The sequence below is a fragment of the Aythya marila genome (genome assembly GCF_965140915.1).
Source record: "Aythya marila genome assembly, chromosome: 8".
NCBI lineage: Eukaryota > Metazoa > Chordata > Aves > Anseriformes > Anatidae > Aythya > Aythya marila.
Window position 1 is genome coordinate 27218738 of NC_139049.1, and position 20009 is coordinate 27238746.

At 41.2% G+C, this 20009-nt stretch overlaps 1 protein-coding gene across 3 annotated transcripts in view; it reads right to left on the reverse strand.

Moving 5' to 3' along the window:
* Positions 1-1443: 1443 nt before the first annotated feature.
* Positions 1444-20009, reverse strand: part of GLIS1 (GLIS family zinc finger 1) — a 188823-nt gene continuing 170257 nt past the window's right edge. For all 3 annotated transcript variants that reach the window (XM_082765693.1, XM_082765692.1, XM_082765691.1), the window contains 3 exons: positions 12396-12580; positions 5114-5281; positions 1444-2062 (listed from right to left, as the gene is read on the reverse strand). In XM_082765693.1, coding sequence (XP_082621819.1) covers positions 1926-2062; positions 5114-5281; positions 12396-12580 — 490 coding nt within the window. In that variant the 3' untranslated portion in view covers positions 1444-1925. The remainder of the gene's footprint in view (positions 2063-5113; positions 5282-12395; positions 12581-20009) is intronic.

Consider the following 20009-nt stretch of genomic DNA (forward strand, 5'->3'; position numbering starts at 1 on the left):
GGAGAGGATTCCTGAGCCACCAGGTGCCGTGCTGGATCTGAGCTGCATCCCACATTTCTGGGCCTTTAATGTTGGTTGTGCTCCTTCAGTGTCATATAAAGAAACATTTTTGTGTTTCTTTTCTCCCATTTCTCCTCAGCTGCCACCCCAGCACTGCTTTGCAGAGGTTTGCAAAGTGCCCAACAGAGGCAGGGAGCTGGGGACCAAAGGCTGTGGGCTGGTCTCAGGGCTAACACCCTTGCAGAGAGCAAGGTCTTGATCCCCTTGAGAGTTGCTTCCTGAGGGCTGTCTGCAAGTCTGGGACACTCTCACGGTACCCCTCTGATTCCTTACAAGATGTTTGCCAAAGCTAGGAACTGCCAAGAGTTGCCGCTGGCAGCCCACGGTGGGGCTGCAAAGGACACTCGGAGTGGCTGGGGCACTGGAGACCTCTGGTTTCACACTTCTACTGCGTTTTCCCCAGTACTTTGGCTGCTGGCTTCACACGTTGCCACCAAACTGTGCTTTAAAATATATATGTATTCGCTGTGGTTGTATATCTTTGTGACTGTAAGGAGAACAGCAGTCCTGTGGACCTGCTAACACCGCTCCTCCAAGTGCTGCCAAAGAATCACCCCATTCAGCTCGGGGGCTGCTCACTGGATTCTGAACATGCAGCTGCAAAATGTGGTATTTTCTTAACATGCCACCGAATTTAGCTTTTTTTCCCCCACGGAATTTACTATTTTGCTGAAGCCAGGTGCTTGACATTTTTCTGCCGGTCCTTTTGGGGGGTGTGCCATCTTCTAGCAGCTGCTCCTTGGTGTAGGCTGTTCCTCTGGGGGGCAGCTAGCTGGTTTATGGGCCTGAAAACCAAAGGGCTGGGGCTTAGCACTGGCATGCCTGGCATGAGGGAAGGGCCTCGACAACACTGCACGAGCACGGGGCTGCCAAGCAGCTCCTGGTAGTGAGGAGGAGGGAGTGAAGGAGGAGAAGCACCACCCTCGGTCACTGGGAGGTTTTGACCCAATGTGAGCTTTTTGGTGGTGCCCAAAGTAGCTCAGGTAACTGTGAGCTGCGGGTGAAGGGGAATTTGCCAGAGAGGAACTAATTCTCAGTCTGGGAGTTGGTGGTGGTACCTGTGGAGATTTACCTGGTGGTGCTGGGCATCAGCAGCATTTCAGGTGAGCTCCCCTGGCTCCGACAGGCACAGGACAGCTGCCTTGGGCTGCCCTGCTCCTGGCATGGGCAGCTTCTGGCCCTGTCACTGGGATTCTGCAGGCCCCTTGGTTTTCCCCATGTGCACCTGAGCTGCTTTAATTTCACACCTGCTGAAATGTCGCTGCTTGGTTTAAATCACTGCTGGGCATGTTAAGAATGTGATATGAGGATTCATCAGGCAGACCGATGGTTTTAAGAAATGACAGTAGACTTGTTTCCAGTTTTTAATGCTTTCTTGTAAAACTGAAAATATAAAACCAGCCGAGCAAAAGATTTTTATATACATGAGGTCTGTGATTAAAAAAATCCTTTTAGTTAAAAAAAAAAAAAAAAAGAAGAAAAGAATTGACCAATGAGTTAAGTGAAAACTGATTAAAGGGACCAACGTTCTCAAACTGAAACATACCTTTCAGGAAAAAAAAAAAATCTTTACAAGTTTATTATATAACTTACATTTACACTTTATGGAGAGAACTTACAAAACAAGCTGCTTGAAATGCTCCTCATTCCCTTAAAGCATGAATTTCAAAGTGCCACAGCAAAGGAACAGGTTCCAATATTATCTTATACAGACTATTCATGTATAAAATGGTTTGGTAAATGTGAGGTGTTTATTTAAATGAGCACATATAGGGATACAGACTAAATAAAAGTACTTGAGCAACACCTTTGTTATTACATACACAGTTATAGGTATAATAAAGGAAGGAAGGTCAGCACTGCTCTTAGGTATCTGTATAGATGGGAGGAATGTGATTCAAGCAGTGATCAAAGGCGCTGTTCTGGAAAAATCCATTCTCGTCAGTTCCGTTGGACACCATGTCTTCAGACGCACACTGAGCTTCAGAGATTGCCTCATAGCCTGCAAGCGTGACAAGTTGTATGGACACGATTTAGCAGCAGTACATATAAGGAAGGAAGCATGGTTTGAGGCCTGGGATTATGCAGCACAGCACAGTGCTAATGACAAGACAATAGGATTTACCATCAAAGCCTTACCCAGGAGATACACAAACTAATCTCCACGGGCACTTGTGTCATAGTGTATGAGGCTCCCATTCATTTCTGCGGACAGCTACCCATTTGCAAGTGAAGTGCAAGTATCAGAGCATGACTCCCTCGGGACTTTACAGTTATTATCTGAATAGGATGTCTAAACAATGAATGGGCAAGGATCCTAGTAAGTGTGAGCTAAAAGTGATGTAGTCCTCTTGTTTTGTATGTTTTTCTTTTTAATGGCACTTACGAAAATGTTCCATGTGTCTCCCAGCTGCTCTTAAGCTTAAGGTCCTGCAGAAATTTGGATCCTGCCATTTGTTGTATCCCTCTATACTGCAGAGCCAAGGTCTGGAAGTGGTGTCTGGGTTGGGTCAGGCTCACAGGACAAGTGAAAGGAGCTGTGCACCATGTTGTCCTCAGCCCACCAAAGCTCACCATGCTGCTGGCTCCTCACCTGTCTGAGGTGGCTGGTGCTTATCAGGCTACCAGAAAGCCATTCTGGTGGGGAGGAGTTTCTCTGTCCTTCTCCTTTCACAGTGAAAACCCTCCACAGATATTGTAACCTGCCCCGAGCTGTGCATCCCTGTGGTAAGGAACAGGTTTGCCTGTACCACCTGTTTTGGTTGGGTCTTTAAGAATGTGTCTGGATGAGCTTCAGCACAGGGTTCTGACCCCTGCCCCCAGCCCACAGAGCCCACCTAGCACAATTTCAATAACCATCAGCAGCATTAAGTCAGCTGAGGCAACACAAGGAGCAAGATCCTTCTTGTTAAGATCTCTCTTAAGATCCTTCTTGTTAGGATCTCCCCCTCTATAAAATGAGGCTGTTCCTTCTGTTCAGTGTTTCTCATCTCTTCAGCCTGCCTAAGGCTGCACACGTGTGTGCCGAGGTGTGGCAGAACCTAACTGCTCCAGGCTTTTAGGTGAGGTCTCCGGGCTATCCAGCACTGCTGGGAAAGGCAGTCTTGGAGTCCTTAGAACTTAATGAGAGGTAGTTTACTATTAGGGCTGGTTTTATTATTGGAGACAAAATTCTCTATTTATTTATAGTTCTGCATTTTCCTACGACGTACTCATTTATGGGTCAAATTCTGCTGTTTGCAGAATTCTGGCATGCAGCATATGGCCAAAGACCCCAAAAGAGAAAGTCAGCCTGTTTATCTGCCCTGTGCTGGGTGTCAGTCCAAGTGGAGTGACTGGTATTTTGATAAGCTTTGTGAGTGTTTACGTTATGCTAATTTCTATTTGATGAGCCTGTACACAGGGTGGATGCACAACCGCAGATGGACAAAACCCAAGATAAGCATACACCCAGAAATCATTATTAGATTCCAGATAGAGTAAACTATCCAAACTCCTGAACAGAAAATAAAAATTTATTGACTGTTAATGTGATTCATGGAACAGCTGTTTGCCAGTCACATTTGGCATGCCTGTGAGATGAGAACTCGTTTAATATTAATGGTGCTATAAAAGCTTGAAAAAAATTAATACATAGCCTTGATGAATCTCGCCAACCTCAATGGTTCTTTCTGACATACAAAATGATGAGATAAGATTTATATATTTCACATATGTATATATATGTGTTTCAGCCTCTAAGTATTTGCATACCTCAATAACCACTCTAAAAACAAAAATATTACACAGAAACATTTCATAATAGTTTAGACCCAGAGAGAAAAATCAACTGTTGTTGAAGTTGGTGTCTTGCCATAGTATTATTCTTTGCTCCTACAATTTCTTTGGGAAAGTTTATTTAGTCTGTTCTTTAAATATTGCAGTCTGTCAATCTAAACTTGAAATTTGATGTTAACATGAAAAAACTATGTTTTAGTAACATCAAACTTATGAATAACACAAAAGAATTCAAAGTTGAAGTTGAAACTTCATCTTAAACTTTTCCCTTGTGCTAGTCACTGATGCATACACTTTCTAGTACGGAACACCAGACAAATGCATGCAGGCTCTCTCTGAACAGAGTCTCCTTTAATACAAAACAAACAGGAAAGTCAACTCTAATTTTGTGGTCTGACTCAGACCCCATTTCAAAAAGCATTTAAACATATGTTTTCAGTATCGTCCTTAGCTGAGATGCCCTCCTGAATTCCAACATGAAAAATTTCTTGGAGATACGTAAGTAAAGATTGGGGTAAATGATACTATTTCATGGCTCTGACAATACTCACATTTTGTTTGATTTCAGTAATTCTGTCAACTCTTAACTGTGGTTTTAAAAGTAGAAGAAATGCTTTATAAAAATGAATGCCTACATATTGAAGTACTATAGTCTTCTAGCTGTTGTAACTTATTGAAAATTTTGCACTATGCAAATATGTAGCTGAACAGGGAAATACAACTGCAGTGAATGTGCACAGCACAGACAATGACCAGCACAAATAAAAGGGGACTTCCAAACAAAAAGGAACTAACTAATATTTTTAGTCAAATTTCCCAAAGCAGTGTCTTTCCATTTTGTAAACATCAGTATTGTAAAGCAAAGCCATCCGTTTATTCTTAGATGGACATGAAGCTCCAGCTGCTATTTTCTCCAGTATTTTGCTGTCTTCTCAACTACTGTCTGATTATAAACGCCTGCCTGAGCATATGTGAAGACATGTACTATGAACACCCCACACAATAAATGTGAGAAATGTCTTGTTTGTCAGCTCTCCTGAAGCTGTGCGTTCCCTGTAATATCCAGCATAATGAAAGGAGAATTTGTCTGTCAAACCAATATTGGATTAAAGAAAAATTTGCTTTCCTAGTGGGATTTTAATAGAGTCAGATGAATTGCAGTGACTTAGTTTCTAGTGCAAACATATTCTTCTAATAGTACTGACTATAAAATGTGTTCTCTTCCCCTCTTGCTAAAAATATATGGGTAATTCTTTATAGACAGAAAAAAAATTACCTGTTGAAGCTAAAGGTGCATTGAGTATGTGATAGCCATTCTGTCTCAGAGGATTGAAGCAATGGGATTCCCCTGTTAGCACATCGCTGGTGACAGACTGGTCCATTGTTCTGTAGCAGTCTCCGTAGTGGAAACAGTTTTGTATTGAGTGAAAGCTGCCTTGGTAACCTGAAAACAGATATTGCATACACATTTTAACACTGCTGCAAGGGTATTAGCCCCATTTCTGTCACAGTATTTCATTACTATTGTGGGGTTTCTTCAGTTCCTCAGTTTTAACTATGGAAAAATGATCATGCTATCCTATAAGGCGCAATAATAGGAAAGCTACATCAGACTTAGTCCCACAAGGTGCTGTGGACTGTAATCCCCATCAAGCAAAAATGTTAAGGATGTGCTTTATTTCAAGCAATAGAAGAGACTGGATGAATGAAGTCAACAGCCCACTTGTGTTCATAGAGAAGTAATAAGTACTTCACTGGATCAGGTCCAGGAAGCTCAGCCCCTAAGGGAATGCTTCTATAATGAATTACTTTTGATTTTAATGCAATAATGCAATATTTAAATGAATAACACTGCTCTATTTGCAGCAGAGTAAAGTCTTTTCTCATCCAAGATGCATTATGCACTGCTGGAAACAGCACTTTTTCTTCCAAATACCTTTAAGGATACCTTAAACCCCTCCTTTCTCAGACTCCTCTTATTTTAAGTGAAAACTCTTCAGTGAACACAGATGGCCACGGTCAGTAGAATCAAACCAGAGGTGCAGGTCTGTCTCCAGGTGGCCATCAGGTGGAGACTTAGGGCTCAGTTAGAGATTACCTGCTTCTTGCTTCTGCAAAGTGCCAAGATAAATCTGCAGGGTCTCTGGCTGCTTCAGTCATTCTGCTTTTGGGGCATGTGACTTTTGTACCCTGAATTTTCATCTCCTGCTTTTATATATATTCATATTTATTTCTGGTGGATCAGTAGTTTTGTTTTTGCTTGCAGAAATTGTGAATGAGTTGCACACAACAAAGAAGATATTTAGTAGTAAATGACAAATTAATTGCTGAGGAAGGAATTTTACAACTTGCAAGTTTGTGCCAGCATCTTAAAAGATGATATTTGCTCCCATAAGGATGACCTCAAAGCATGCCACAAAATTCATACCAAACATGGCCTGATTTAATTCTCCTCATTCCTTCTGTCACAACAGCCTCTCCTCTTCCTGACTCCAGATGCAATGCACACTAATTGCACATTGAGATTAACTATCCCTTTTCCTGTCTTCTCCTAAAGTTCCTTCTGAAGTGATGTTCCTTCCCTTATAGGTGACTGAAGTCAACCAAGTCAGGCTTAAAGTCTAGTAGAATGTGCCATCAGGATTTTTCCCAAATTGCCACAAAAAACGAGGACTGTTTCTTGGCCCAGTCTTCTTCAGTTAGACTGGAACACTTCCCAAAGACCAACTGCAAAAGCTTCAGGTAGTTCAGTCAGAGCCATGGCCAGCTCTGCAGCTGACAGGAGTCAGCACTGCTCCACTCACCAGCACAAGACCAAGTTTGCTGGGTCAGTTGTGCAGCTGTTTAGTTTGCTTAGAAATACAATAATGCCTATCCCTGCCACCAGGGTGCCCAGGTGCTGTACGGGATAGAATTTGTCCCCTACAAATCATGCAGTGTATACATTTTTTTCCTGTTAAGAAAGATCTCCTCTCTTTTTCTACCTTTTCCTTTTACTACCAAAGTTTGATCAAGTAGATACCATCAGGCAGAGTTCAGGGCCTGTCTGAATTCTGGTCATGTTTTTCTGTGACAGTAATAAATAAGGCTAAGTGAGGCAATTCTTTAGTAGAAATGCAATGAACTCATCCAGTGGTGAAAGATTTGCTCTGAAGTTTCACAGTTTAATGTGTGTTTTGGCAGTATTTGCAAGGATTAGATGATTCATTTCTTGAAAACCTGTGATCCTCCACCACAAAAAAATAATAAATTGTTGATACCCATGATTGGTGACGTACTAATGGATGACTATATTAGATAAAGACACTAAGCACACTGTACTGAAGCAGTACATTTTTGCTGCTATGCAGAAGGTGGGCCAGAAATTTGGAAAGCAGAGTATTAAATGATGCATGCCTTTCCTCAGAATAAACAGACAGCCACCTCTATTTACTGACTGGAGAGTCTGGCTCAAAAAAGCAAGAAGCTCTTAGGAGAGGTAGCAAAGCCATCTTTTGATGTGGTTTTAGGTACAGTGCTTTATTGATTGGCTTTTGATAATTACCCTGACTTTTCTGTTTACAAAGCATGAACTCCTTGCTGTAAGCCTTCTAAAAACATATCCTTCTGAGATGAGCAGTGAAAAAAAATGAGACACTTGGCTTCAGATGAGGTATAGCTGGTTGCAGAGAGCACTTACATGCATTGCTAGAGGGAGAGAAAAAGAAAAAAGACCCTTTTCTAGAATGTCTGCTATACACATCACTTCTGGGGAAGGCATGATGTGTATTTTCTCTGTCTCTATAATTGCTGCCCTTTCGTCATGCTCCCTAGCTTGCCTTTGTTAAATCAATTAAAATCTTTATGATCTGCAGTGCTGGCACAGTGGCTTAGAATATCCGAGAACAGCCAAGCATGACAGAATGGATTGAAACTAGGTGGTTCCAGGACTTGCTCAAGACCTATAGGTAAAGGTTTCTTTTGCGGTGTTTTAAGTTACACTCTCTAGCTGCTCAGGAAAGAATATCCGAGGCAGTTGTCTGCCTCAGAATCAGAAGTCTGGAGAAGAGCTGCCATAAGCAATAAAATTCTCTTTTCGATTGCAGTATCTATCCAGCAGCATCATGGAATGATAATCTGAAAAGGCAGTGCAAAAAGTGTTACTGGAACTGTCCAGTGAAGAGGCACAATGTAGGAAAATACTAGTATTATTATTCTGTTGTATGTGCTCAAATTCCTGAAAAGTGCTTCCCAAAGAAAACTCAGAGAAATACACCATTCCTGCCCTAATGTGCCTGCAGATGTGATAAAGGCAGCAAACTAGAGAAAAAGGACGGATTTAGGAAGGGAAAGGTTGCAGCAAGAATATCAGTCAAGTAAAGCACACCATGACTCTTACAAATGGGACTTTTAACCCCCTGGACCTCAGCAAGATTATAAAAGTTGACTTCCTTTGTCATCAGCTTCTTAGAAATGAGAATTCAGTAAGGCTCTATAAAGAAAGGGATGGAGGCTTTATGGAAGGCATTCCATGCATGTGTGAAAAAAGGCAGTGCAATGGCTACGGGAAGAGCGGTCTGACTGAAACTGTCCCTGCACTTAAACTGGGGATGAAACAACACTTGGGTAGGAAGAACTGTGCTTATAGTATTAAAAGTTTTATTTGAATATGTAACTAGTTGAATGTCAATCCTGAAAGGTGGAAATCAGTCTTGGAATGACTGAAGCTGCATATCTGCAGGTTGCACAACAGCAGGATCAGGGAGTTGCTGTGTCAGTAAGATTTTCTTCATGACTTTTTTTGTACTTGCTATTCTCCCACCCGCTGTTTCAGCAGCACAGTTGGAGAGTTTCTTTCGGTATGAGGCTGATTGGCTTTTGCTGATGGCCCTCCATAGCCTGGTGTGACTCAAGAGGCCAGTCAGTCTGCTTCAGAGATCTGAGCCTCCGGCAACTTTTACACTAATAAAAAGGGAAAATTGCCAGCTTGTTGAAATGCTAAGTGTTCCTGAAAACCAAAGTCATTAGACAAGATGGAAAGGCCATGTGAGTTAAAGCAACCACAGGGACTTTTGTAACAACTGGTACCCTTGCCAGATAAGATTTCATTCATGTTGCACAACCACAGGAAATGAATTTGATGCTTGCAGACAATACAGTGGTTGATTTACATATGCAATACAAGATAGACCTTACTGTATTTAAAACATGTAGTAGTAAGGAAAGGTTCATTCCATTTCATCATACAATCATAGAATTTGATTTGGAAAGGACCTTCATGATCATTAAGTTCAACCATAACCCTTTCTACCGAGTCCCACCTCTGATGCCACGTCCACACCTCTCCAATACCTTCAGGGATGGGGACTCCACCACTTCCCTGGGCAGCCTGTTCCAATGCTTAACCACCCTCCTCATAAAGAAATTCTTTCTAATATCCAACCTCCCATGGCACAACCTGAGACTATTTTATCATGACTCATCACTTATCACGTGAGAAAAGAGACTGACACCCTCCTCAACCCAAACCATTCTATGATGTTATGATTCTCATTGCAACAACCTTTCAGGTAACTGTAGAGATCGATAAGGTCTCCCCAGAGCCTCCATTTCTCCAGACTAAACAGCCCCAGTTCCCTCAGTGGCTTCTCCTAAGTCTTGTTTTCCTGTCCCAATTCAGTTACAGTTCCTTTAGGTTTTCTGAAATGTTTTGCTTCTACCTGACTTACCCCCCACCACCTACCTCAGAAAATATTAGGAGCTAAGATATGATTAAAGTCCCATAACTAAGGGTTCAATTAGCAGCTACATATGGTTGATTAGTGAAAATAAAACATGGGAATATTTTTTACAAGTTCTTCAAACTCTCCTCGGTGGCTAAAATATGAAGTAGGCAGGGAGGCTTGTCTGGTGCAAACATCACTGCTCCTTCTGGGAGAGCAAAAGCGCAGCACCAACTTGGCAACAAGTGCTTCACCAATATTTTTTTTTCCACATGCATTTCAGATTTTCCTTCAGTTTGTTTGATTTAAACCAAATTTTCTGAGGCTAATTTTCAAGTGAAGAATTTACTAAATGTCCTGTCAGTTTAAATGATCACTATTAAATGTTTTATGTACAGTAGATGTAGAAATATAACAGTTAATAAAGGAATAAACTGAGTTCCAAGCATAACATTTAGCTAAAATTTTGCTTTGAAATAATTTGTGACAGAAAAGCTGCAGTTAGCCACTTCACACAGTGCACTGGCTGCCTCTGTTTCTCTAAGGCACAACCTAGAAAACTTGAAGGAGCTTTAAAATGAATGATGTAATAAGCAAATAATTGAAATCTGTCTATTAAATTCCATCTTGTTATGTCATGTCATTTACATGTATGTACAAATAAATCTAAACTCTTCAAATTCCATAAAATTTCTGAGGAGAAAGCACGTCAGGTATAAATAACTACAGGATTCTATCGCCTGCCAAATTCTTCCAGCATATAATAATTTCCATGTGATCTTACTACTACCAGCTTTAAACATATAAATAATGTCAGCTTATTATTCTTTCGTTATCAATATTTCTGCTACCAGCTTGGTGAAGCTTGATGCCTAGAAAAAAACTGCAGATCCACAGTATTTATGTGCTTCTATACAGGCTCCTAGTTCCACAGGTAAACTTAGAGAGTATTCCTTGTTCAGTAAAAATTCAAAACTACAAAATTACTACAGATTCCATTAGAAAAAAGTGCTATTAATGAACTGAGAGTCAAAAAAGACTTACAGCAAGTATAGCTTAGTACAGGTTACAGATCAATTGATTTCAAAGGCTGCTAATCAAAATTGATTTTTGAATGACCATTTCCATAATGAGTTTATAATAATACTTCAACATTTGGCCAAAGTGGAAAATTATTGCTTTTTCAAAACCACACGACATAACACTTAGAAAGCAACAATTCATTCAAAAGGAAATGTGGTTTTCTTAAGGAATAAAGTCAATTTATTTAAGTGGTTCAAAACTTTTTCTGTCTATGCATTTGTTTCTGCCATAGTAATGAGCTGCTAAACTTTCCTCTTGTGGTTTGTAGTTATTTAGCTCATTATAGTAACATAATCATATATCATTATATGCTATCATAAATCTGCCACTTTTCCCTCACAGAGTTAATCTTTTTAAATTGAGTAATCTGTTGAGCATCAGGTTGAGTTAGTTTTTCCTTTGGCACAAATCATTTAATATAATCTGCTTTAACTTTTCAAACTAAGGCAGTCCAACCAAAGAGCAAAAAGAGTCCTCAGAGATTGAAGGGCAGAGGGAACTGTTGGGATACAGAACCCCATTACAGCTGTGAATTGCTTATTGGCTTTGTGTTAAAATCCTGCGTTTCAGACCTAGCCTTAGAATTTCTTCAGAGAAAGCAAACCTATTTTACGCACTGGTAAATTGATCACATGTGATACTTTGCCAGCCAAAAATGACCTTATACAAACGACAGTACAGCTGTGGAGTGAGTTTCAAAAAAACTGGTTATCTGCCTGTATAAACTCATATGCTTGGTTATACTCGCGACCAGACAGATGTCTTGCACACTTCTTTATTGTGAATATTCACCATGCTTAAGCAGCATACCATCTGGATTATATGACATATTTCTTAACTATGCAAGCTCCTGTTACTGGAAGAATCTGTGATAATTATATCACTTGCTAATTTGTACCTCAAAAAAATATAGAAACATTAATTAGTTCCCCCAGCAGAACTGTGGAATAGGAAAATAAGTTCCCATTATAAAGGCTAGGTAACTCAAAAAAACAACAAAAAAATGTTTTACCTTAAGCAGTAGGATAGCTGCTTAGCTGTTCCCATTCCTGTCCTCAAAACATGCTCACACTCTATAGTTATGCAAAGTACCTTTGCAGATTACTATATTATATAATACGTAAGCCAAACTGCCAAATATTAAATAGCAAAATCATTTTTCTTTGTCTAAGTTCATGTCTAGTACAGCACCACCAACGGACAGAGCAGGGCATTGCCAAGTGTGCTTCACCCCACCTATTTCAGCAAGCAAACTAAAAATGACTCGTGCTTTGCCAGGGTCACTCTCTCCAGTCTGGCTGAAGGCTGGCTAATTGGTCGGAGGGGGTGCACAGCCAGTTGTGCTGGGACAGCAATCCTTACTGACAATCAAGGAGTGAGACAGGGCTAAATAGCTCACTTGATCATTAAATCACTGAGTTATTTGGGGACAACTCATTCTTGTGAGGAGACCTTTCTGAAGTCATGTTTTTTAAAAAATGAATAAATGCAATGGATCAGCTGTTGTGATAGCTTTCCCTAGTGTGATATGATATCACAGTACGAAGCGGTCTGAAAATGTTTCCCTGCATGAAACAAACCATCTTAAAATAGGAGTTCCCACTAAAATGCTGTCACTCCCTTAAAACAACAATATTGGCAGAAAATGTAAAAACTGAAATCAGTTCTTTTTCCCCAACTACAAATCAGGAAAGCTTAACAACTTTAATAAATAAATAAATAAATAAATAAATAAATAAATAAATAAATAAATAAATAAAAAGGAAGAGTTACCTTGAGATCCCTGCTGTACAGACTGGTTTTGAAATTGAGCGTATGGTTTATTTGGTATTCCAGAAAACTGCTGCCCATTCGGTGACTGGCTGTGCGATGATGGAGAGCCGTGCTTCTGCAATAGGGAAGGTGGAACTAATGCTTTCAGGGGGCTGACAAGCGGAGGGATTATGTTGGGAGCAAGCCTAGAAAAAGAAAATTCAGAAAAACTTCACATATCACATCACAATATGGGAAAATGAAATACTTGAAAGGCCTCATTTTCATGATGGCAAAACTATGGAAACATTTATTTTGCAGATATAAATTATGTTGTTTAAAAAAAAAAAAAAGGCATGGTAATGCAGGGCTGCTTTCAGGTCTTCATTAGCAGGGAAGGCAGTTAGAAAATGATTTATGTTCCTTTACGCTGACTTCCTGTACTAATCGTAATGACAGAATCAAAATGACATCACTCCTCAGAAAGCAACTTAGACACGGGTCAGTTTTAATTTAAAATTGTGTAAGCTGAGAAACATGTCCAGAAACAGGAATGGGGAACATACTTAGAATGAGGAAATGCAAGTGCATTGTTCTAGTGCCTTAGTCGTTGTAGCAGGGTAAAGCTTTACACCCGGGTTTCAGCCAAGACAAGGAAAAGCATCAGTTTTCAGTCATTCCTCACATGGTATTTTTCAGACTTCACTGCAAGAAATACAAATGGAGCTGCAACAGATGGCACTGTCCTTTCAAAGAAAAGGCCTGAGTAAGGGTTTGCTTCTGGCGGCACTGCCCAGAGGATGGCAGGTACAGGTTGGTTCCTGCCAGATGGAAAATTCCTCCGACGTCTGGGACTTGGGCCAGCCCAGGAGCGTGGGGCAGTCCCGCTCAGGGGACAGGCCTGACCCGGCATTCCCAAAGCAAGCTGGAGCAGCTGAGGAAAAGCCCCACTAACCCACTTCCACAAAAGCCTTCGGCACACCTCCACCTGGTGGAGTCACAGCTGTGCTTCTTCCTGGCCACGGCTTGCCCATCCCACCAAGGCCAGCTATGGCAGCAGCCCCAGAAGAAGCCCAGCCTTTGCCAGAGAAGTCTTTTGGCCACAGGGCTGAATGGAAGAGACATCCACCATATACTCTCTGCTGTCTCTGGAGCCTTAGCTAAACATAGGAAATGTCTCTTGGAGCAGTGCTGGACCCTTCAAACCCCAGAGAAACTACCTGGGAGCCACGCTGCTGAATCTTCATAGCTGCAGGGCCTGAGGTGGAGAAATAAAAATGCCACGGAAGGTTATAATCTATGCCACCTAGATGGAAAAAATATGGAGCACACACCATCGCAGGAGTACAAAGAATCAGCTAAGCCTGGTGACTTCCTCTGGCACTGTACAAGCCGCTCGGGCAGCACACGCCATGCTCTGGCCAGCAGTTTCTCACCAGTTTGCACGACTGCTGCTGGAGCAGCTGGAACTAAAACTTGTGGAGGGAGGCTGTGCTGGACACAGGGCTAAGCACTACCTGGGAGTGTTCAAGAGGTAAATACAGATGAACTGTGAATTAATTGTGACAACGGCATAATCAAATGTAACGTGAGAAGCAAGGGAACGCTGCCAAAACTGTCACAGTGACACAGCGTCACAGTGACGCTCTATTAAGAGGGGCTTAAATAAATCAACCAGTCAGAGCCAATCCTATCATGAAATAACTCCTTCACCCCAAAGAAGAAAAATAAGGCATATAATGCGGACCAAAGAGAGCCCGAATATCCCAAACTAAACTGAAGAAATAAACAAGCATTGATAAATGGGTTAAGGCAAGGGTATTTTCAAGGCTTTCAATATTTAAGAACTGGAAAATAAAATTTTTGTGAGAAAAAGAGGAGGTTTAGTTTGGTTTTAAGTTAATATTAAAAAGAACTCAGCAACAAAAATTGAAACGAGCTGGGCTGGCCCATACCCTACCAGCGGGTAAACGCCTGGGGCTACGGGCATGGGAAAAGAGGGGTGCAGGGCTGTGTCGGTGGGGGAATGGGGGACTTCTGTGCCCTCTTCAGGTCAGAGACAGAAAATGCTTTTCAGAGTCTGCAAACGGCTGAGGAGCAGATGCTCGGGGGAAAATGCCGAGTTTATTTGCTAAGCAGCAGCTAAACGCAAAGGTCAGCTCCCATGCGGCTGTAGCTGCTCCTCAAACGTCTCGGTGGAGAAAGAGTTTAACAAAACTGATCTGTCCTGCTGCCCAGCTCCACCTTGTATCCTCTGCAAATTCTCTCCAATGTGTGTCTGTGGTGAGTGCTGCATGAAGATGGGGCTGCCACTATCTGCTGGGACCTGCAGGAAAGCCTTGGTGCAGCCTCAGCCAGGGCTGCCGGGAGTGCTGGCAAAGCACAAATTACAGAATGGTCCCCAGCCTGCTCAAACGGCACATGGAGACATTGTCCTCGACACGCCAGAAATGCTATTAGAAGCCTGGAAATGCTTCTATCTGAAAAGAGATTAAAAAGATTGCAGTTGTTTTCTTTGGAAGGGTAATAGCTAAAAGAGATCATGATAGTGACATTTATATGGGTAATGGCCACACACATGTTTTAAAGAGAAACAAAAGAGTACTGAAAACTCTGAGGCCAGCAACCAGCCAGAAACCATGCTGAATGAGGGAGGAAAATGCTCCTGGTGAGCACGTACTCTGCAACTGCCCGTCTTGGGTTTCCCGTGCCTGCTCTCGCAACACCTTGTAGTGCTTGTCGTGCTGCTGCAAGTGCTTGTCCCCACTCACGCTCTCCTTCCTATTCTTGTTTTACCTGTGCGTGAGCTCAGCAGTTGTGCCAGGGCTCGTGCCTCAAAGCCACCCGGGAGGCAGCAGGGGCTCGGCGGTGCGCAGGGCCCTGCTCCGGCTGGGTGAGCTGTGCTGCCAGCTCCCCGCTTCCACTCGGCCCCGCTGTCACGGTGCTGGAGCTCGGCAAACATAGCTGTCTGCAGGCAGCCAGTATCCTAGGAACTTGCAGCACAGCAACTTGAGCTGAAACCCCGAGCGCGCCGTGTAACACGATGAGCTGTGCCTCCTCTGCATGAAGAGCTCCCAGCGGTTTGCGCAGGTAACTGTAAAATCTGCTCTGCTCTGCTCAGGCTCTCCCACACAGGGAATTTCACGTTTCCCATACGTTGGGGCGCAGTTTGTAGCTAGGAAAGAGCTTTGCTCAGCAGAAAAATCAGGCTGTATTAGCACAAATGGCCATCATGGGGATTGTCTCCTTAAAATAGTCATCACAATGCCTACAGCTCAGGCTGGCCCCGAAAATACGACTGTGTGTGTGTGCATGCACATGTGCCCTGGCACTCTCAAGGAGAGTTCTTCATCAAATAATTGTCCCATTGCCAGCGCCCTGTGTTTAATTCTGCCCTGAATATTTGCCTGCTGCTCAGGTTGCTGTGACACTCAGGCTGTTAAAGGATAGGGGGAATCATTCTTGATACAAATTAAATATATAATGCATTAGTAGCAGAAAAGAGCTTAAAAGGAGCTGCCTTCTGTATGGAAGAAGAAGTGGCAAACTACTTAAAGCTGAAACTCAGCTGGTTACATTAAAAATTCCCAGGCAGTAGCACAGGCATATGTTTCAATAACTAATAGCCTGTACATTTCCTGTTAATACTGTACTACAACCACAATTTGCTTTGGTTTGGATATTAATAACAAATATATGCTGTATATTTTATTTTAATTGTAACTTGCATAATTCAGTAAGTTTGCAGGTCCTTTTGGGGCTTTTTAATATATATCTGTGCCTACGTATAGCACAGAAATATAAATATATACTTGTATATATATGAATATCCCTACCTCTCACATACACGCAGAAAAATCCTTCTTTAATTCATTAAATTTGAGGGCTCCTGACTATTCTGAATCTTTCTGTTCAAGAGAATACATCTTTTTCCTATCTCCCTGATGTTGACAAAGCTAAGGATGAGCAGTTCTTACAGGCTGCTTGCTCTGCTGATACAGTGTACCCTGTCTTATAAGGATGCCTGATGATTAGATGTTTTCATTATCTCAAATAACAAATTAACAAACTGCAAAGCTTTTATTACTCCATATCAGAAACCATATGTCCCTTATATGAAGGAAAACAAAACAAAACAAAACAAAACACTGTTGAATGTAATACATGGAGCAGGTAGGAAGGTTTTTTCACCTGAAGACTTTTGGTGACTTTGGCACCAAATAATAGTAGGTGCTTCTCAGACTCTTTTGGATCTCTTAGGAACAGCTTGTGGATTCTCAGGAGTCTGTAGGCTGGAAATCTCTGCTGTATTTTTGGTGCTGTCTGGGTAGGTTTCTATATGGCAGCCATCACTGCTGCTCTGTGCCCAGAAATCCCCCTAACCTGGAAGCAGCATCTTTACCTAATATACAACTCAAGCCTTGTTTTATTTGGTAAACACCCTAACTGGAGGATCAGCTGTCTAAACCCTGAATTTACTTCCTTACCTCCAGTTCTTCCATAACTCTTTTGGGTCCCCATGGTATCAAAACTGCATCTGTAGTGCTGTGTATATCTCAAACCAAGGTGCTGCCGCTTAACAATTACAAACGATTGTAACTGCATGGACCAGGAGGCTCGTGTGGCATCCTGCTGGGGTGTGTCTGAAGGGAAGTGCTAAGGAGAATGCTTACTGGTCACCTGAAGACAGCGGGGGAGAACTGGTGACCATTCACTGAAAATCCTTTTCCTTGATAAGCTACCCAGAGCGGCACTTGCAAGAAGCTCAGACCAGATCTGAGTATACTGAGAATGTGGAAAACAGGATGCAAGAGGAGACCAAATTTGGAGAAATTAGAGTATTTGGCAAAAGAGTCTATGCTCCTTGTATGTGTTGACTAGTTTTGAACCTATCTTTTGGGAATAATATTTTTTTTGTAGGAGTAACATGCAACTTTGTTGTGCAGTGATAATAACAGAAAGGGAACCACGCAGTTGGATGCAGGAATAATCAACTTATTAACGACTGTATATTACATAATAATAAAACCAGAAGAGCTGTATTCAGTTTTGATATATTACATCATTGTAAGAGATAAAAACAGCCGAAGATGCACTAGAATAGTAAGGCACAGATTTCTCACAAAGGAAAACTGCCAAAACTAGAAGAGTGGCAGCAAAAGAAGAGAACTTAAAAGGTAGTTTTCAGGTTACAGTGGTGCAGTGGAGGAGCCAGCCTCCTCTCCACCCTGCCCAAGATAAAGGAGAAACAGGGCTTTCACCACAGGGAGAGGCAGGTCAGTTTAGAACAAAAGGAACATTTTGCTCACACAGCATGCCATGGCCTGTGGCACTCATAGCCACAGGAAGTCACAGACTCAAACAGTCTAGCTAGGTTTTTCCTTTTAAAGGGACTGAATAATTTAATGGCCAAAACCAACATTTCCATGCTAGGCAAGGGGTAATCAAATCTTGTGCTTCAGGATGTAAACTGATCGCCCAACAAGTCAGAGAGGAATTCTCACTCTTCACTCATCACACAACTTCATATGATTGACCAGGTATTGTGGGTTTTTTCAAATTCCCTTTGAAGCACCATGTGTAGGATGGCGCTGAAGACATAATACTAGTCTTGAGGGACTTCTGATTTCAGGTGGAATTGCAAAGCTAATGCACTCTTCTTCTGAGGATGCATCACTAAACAATTTAGTAAAAGGACTAATCAGAAAAATCATGTTTTTGTAATTCCATCATCCATGCAACTGACAGAACACTACTGGAAGAACTGATCCTAAGTTGATGACATACTTTGTCTGTGATACTGCACACATTGCTGCACCATGCTAAACTAAACACAGTTGTAAAATACCTGGTTCATGGCCCCTCCTAAGGTAAGCTCTTGAAGACAGATGGGATACTACCCATGAAGAGCTGTTACACCACGTGTTAGACACAGATAAAGAGCCAGGTACTGCAAAGCCACTCATACTAGTAGAAACTCACAGAAATCTGGATCTTAACAGAAGAATTTTTTTTTAATTAAATGTCAAACCACAGAAGATACTTCTCTGTTTTCTCTCATTTTATAAAGTGAGAATTTCAAGAATCTCAAACAGAACCTTTAAGGATCTCAAACAGAAATCCCAATAAGACTTTCATGTAATTTTCTTGTAATTGTATTTTCATGTTACATACATATTTTTGATTGTGAAAATTAAGATTAAATTGTAAGACAGACGTGTGAAGAAACTATGAGCTAGCAATGATCTCCACAAGACCTCAATCTCACCTAAGAGGCTAAAAGTGCCATTATCTCACTTCAGAATCACTTATCCTGCTTCCTGGGTTGGTTTCCCCAAGTAGGTGGTGGTGCATAAGAATTTGTGCATTTTCACAATTCACACCAAATGTTTTGTTTCAATATTCTTGTAAAATACAGAACCAAAAATAAATACATATTGACAGTGATTTTTCTGTCAAGATGGTAATGTATGGTTTCTGTATCCATCCATAGTACTTAGTTGGAGTTAGAAGTAGTTTTATACTTTGCTTTAGCCACTCTGTTCAATAGCTGTTCCTGGACAAATTAACAGAGTAGCAAATTGTAAAGCCAGATTTAGAACAGTTTTAAGAGGAGTTTTTTCATCATCTAGTTCATCATGCCTTGACTGCCAAAAGCCACACACAGTACATTTATATGGCAAATACTGAAATTGAAAATTGAAAAATAATGAAAATAAATCCAAACTAAGATTCTTCAGTAATAATTGAGAATGAAATGTAACCACAAAAGAGAAATATCTGAGATAGGGATGTTTCCAATATGAAAACTGTCATTTCTTTTTTTTTTTCTTTTTTCCTTTTTATGATGTGATGGTTTGATTGGCAGATTCCTAAGCTAGATGAAGAACCTCAACCCATGTCCCAATGACTTCAGTGGAAACAGGACCAAATCCAGACTGAAAAACATCTGTCCTTTATCTCAAGTAAGTTTTCATAGATTTTGGGCCATAACGTAATAAAGTTCTCATGTATACCATATTGACACATAACACAATCTAGACTTTAAGAATTATTTTTAACTCATGTTACAATGAAGAAAAGTTTATAATAAGCACCAATGTGAGAAGCACAAAGTGAAGAAGTTCCATGATTTAGCGTAAGTGACTTGCAAAGCATTGCAGTTAGTTGCAAAACCTGAGGTGTTTCCATGAAACCAGGTTCTACCATAAAATCCAGCACGCCAACCCTTTCATCCCTTTCATTCATAAATTCACTCCCCCTAGCCTTACAGTTACTTATATTGTGAGAAAGTCCAATTGAGCTCCAGGACCAGGGGATTATTTTTTTTAATAAAAAAAGAAAAAAAAAAGTTAACACTGATTTTCATCTCTTCCCATAATATTAAAAATGATGTGTAAAGCTCTGCTAATCTGGTCTCTGGATAGCGCCCAATCTCTTGCCACGTGTTTCTGTTCTGGGTCTTGCCCTACGGGAATTTCTGTCAGCACATGCTCAGGAAACAGTTATACCATTCCCTTTTTTTTTTCCTCTATTTTTTTTTAAAGACAGACTCTATCTGAAGTTTGGTGAACCTTTGCACTAATCACTGCCAGGTGCCTCTGGCTAGGTTTCTGGAATGCAAGGAATCTTTTC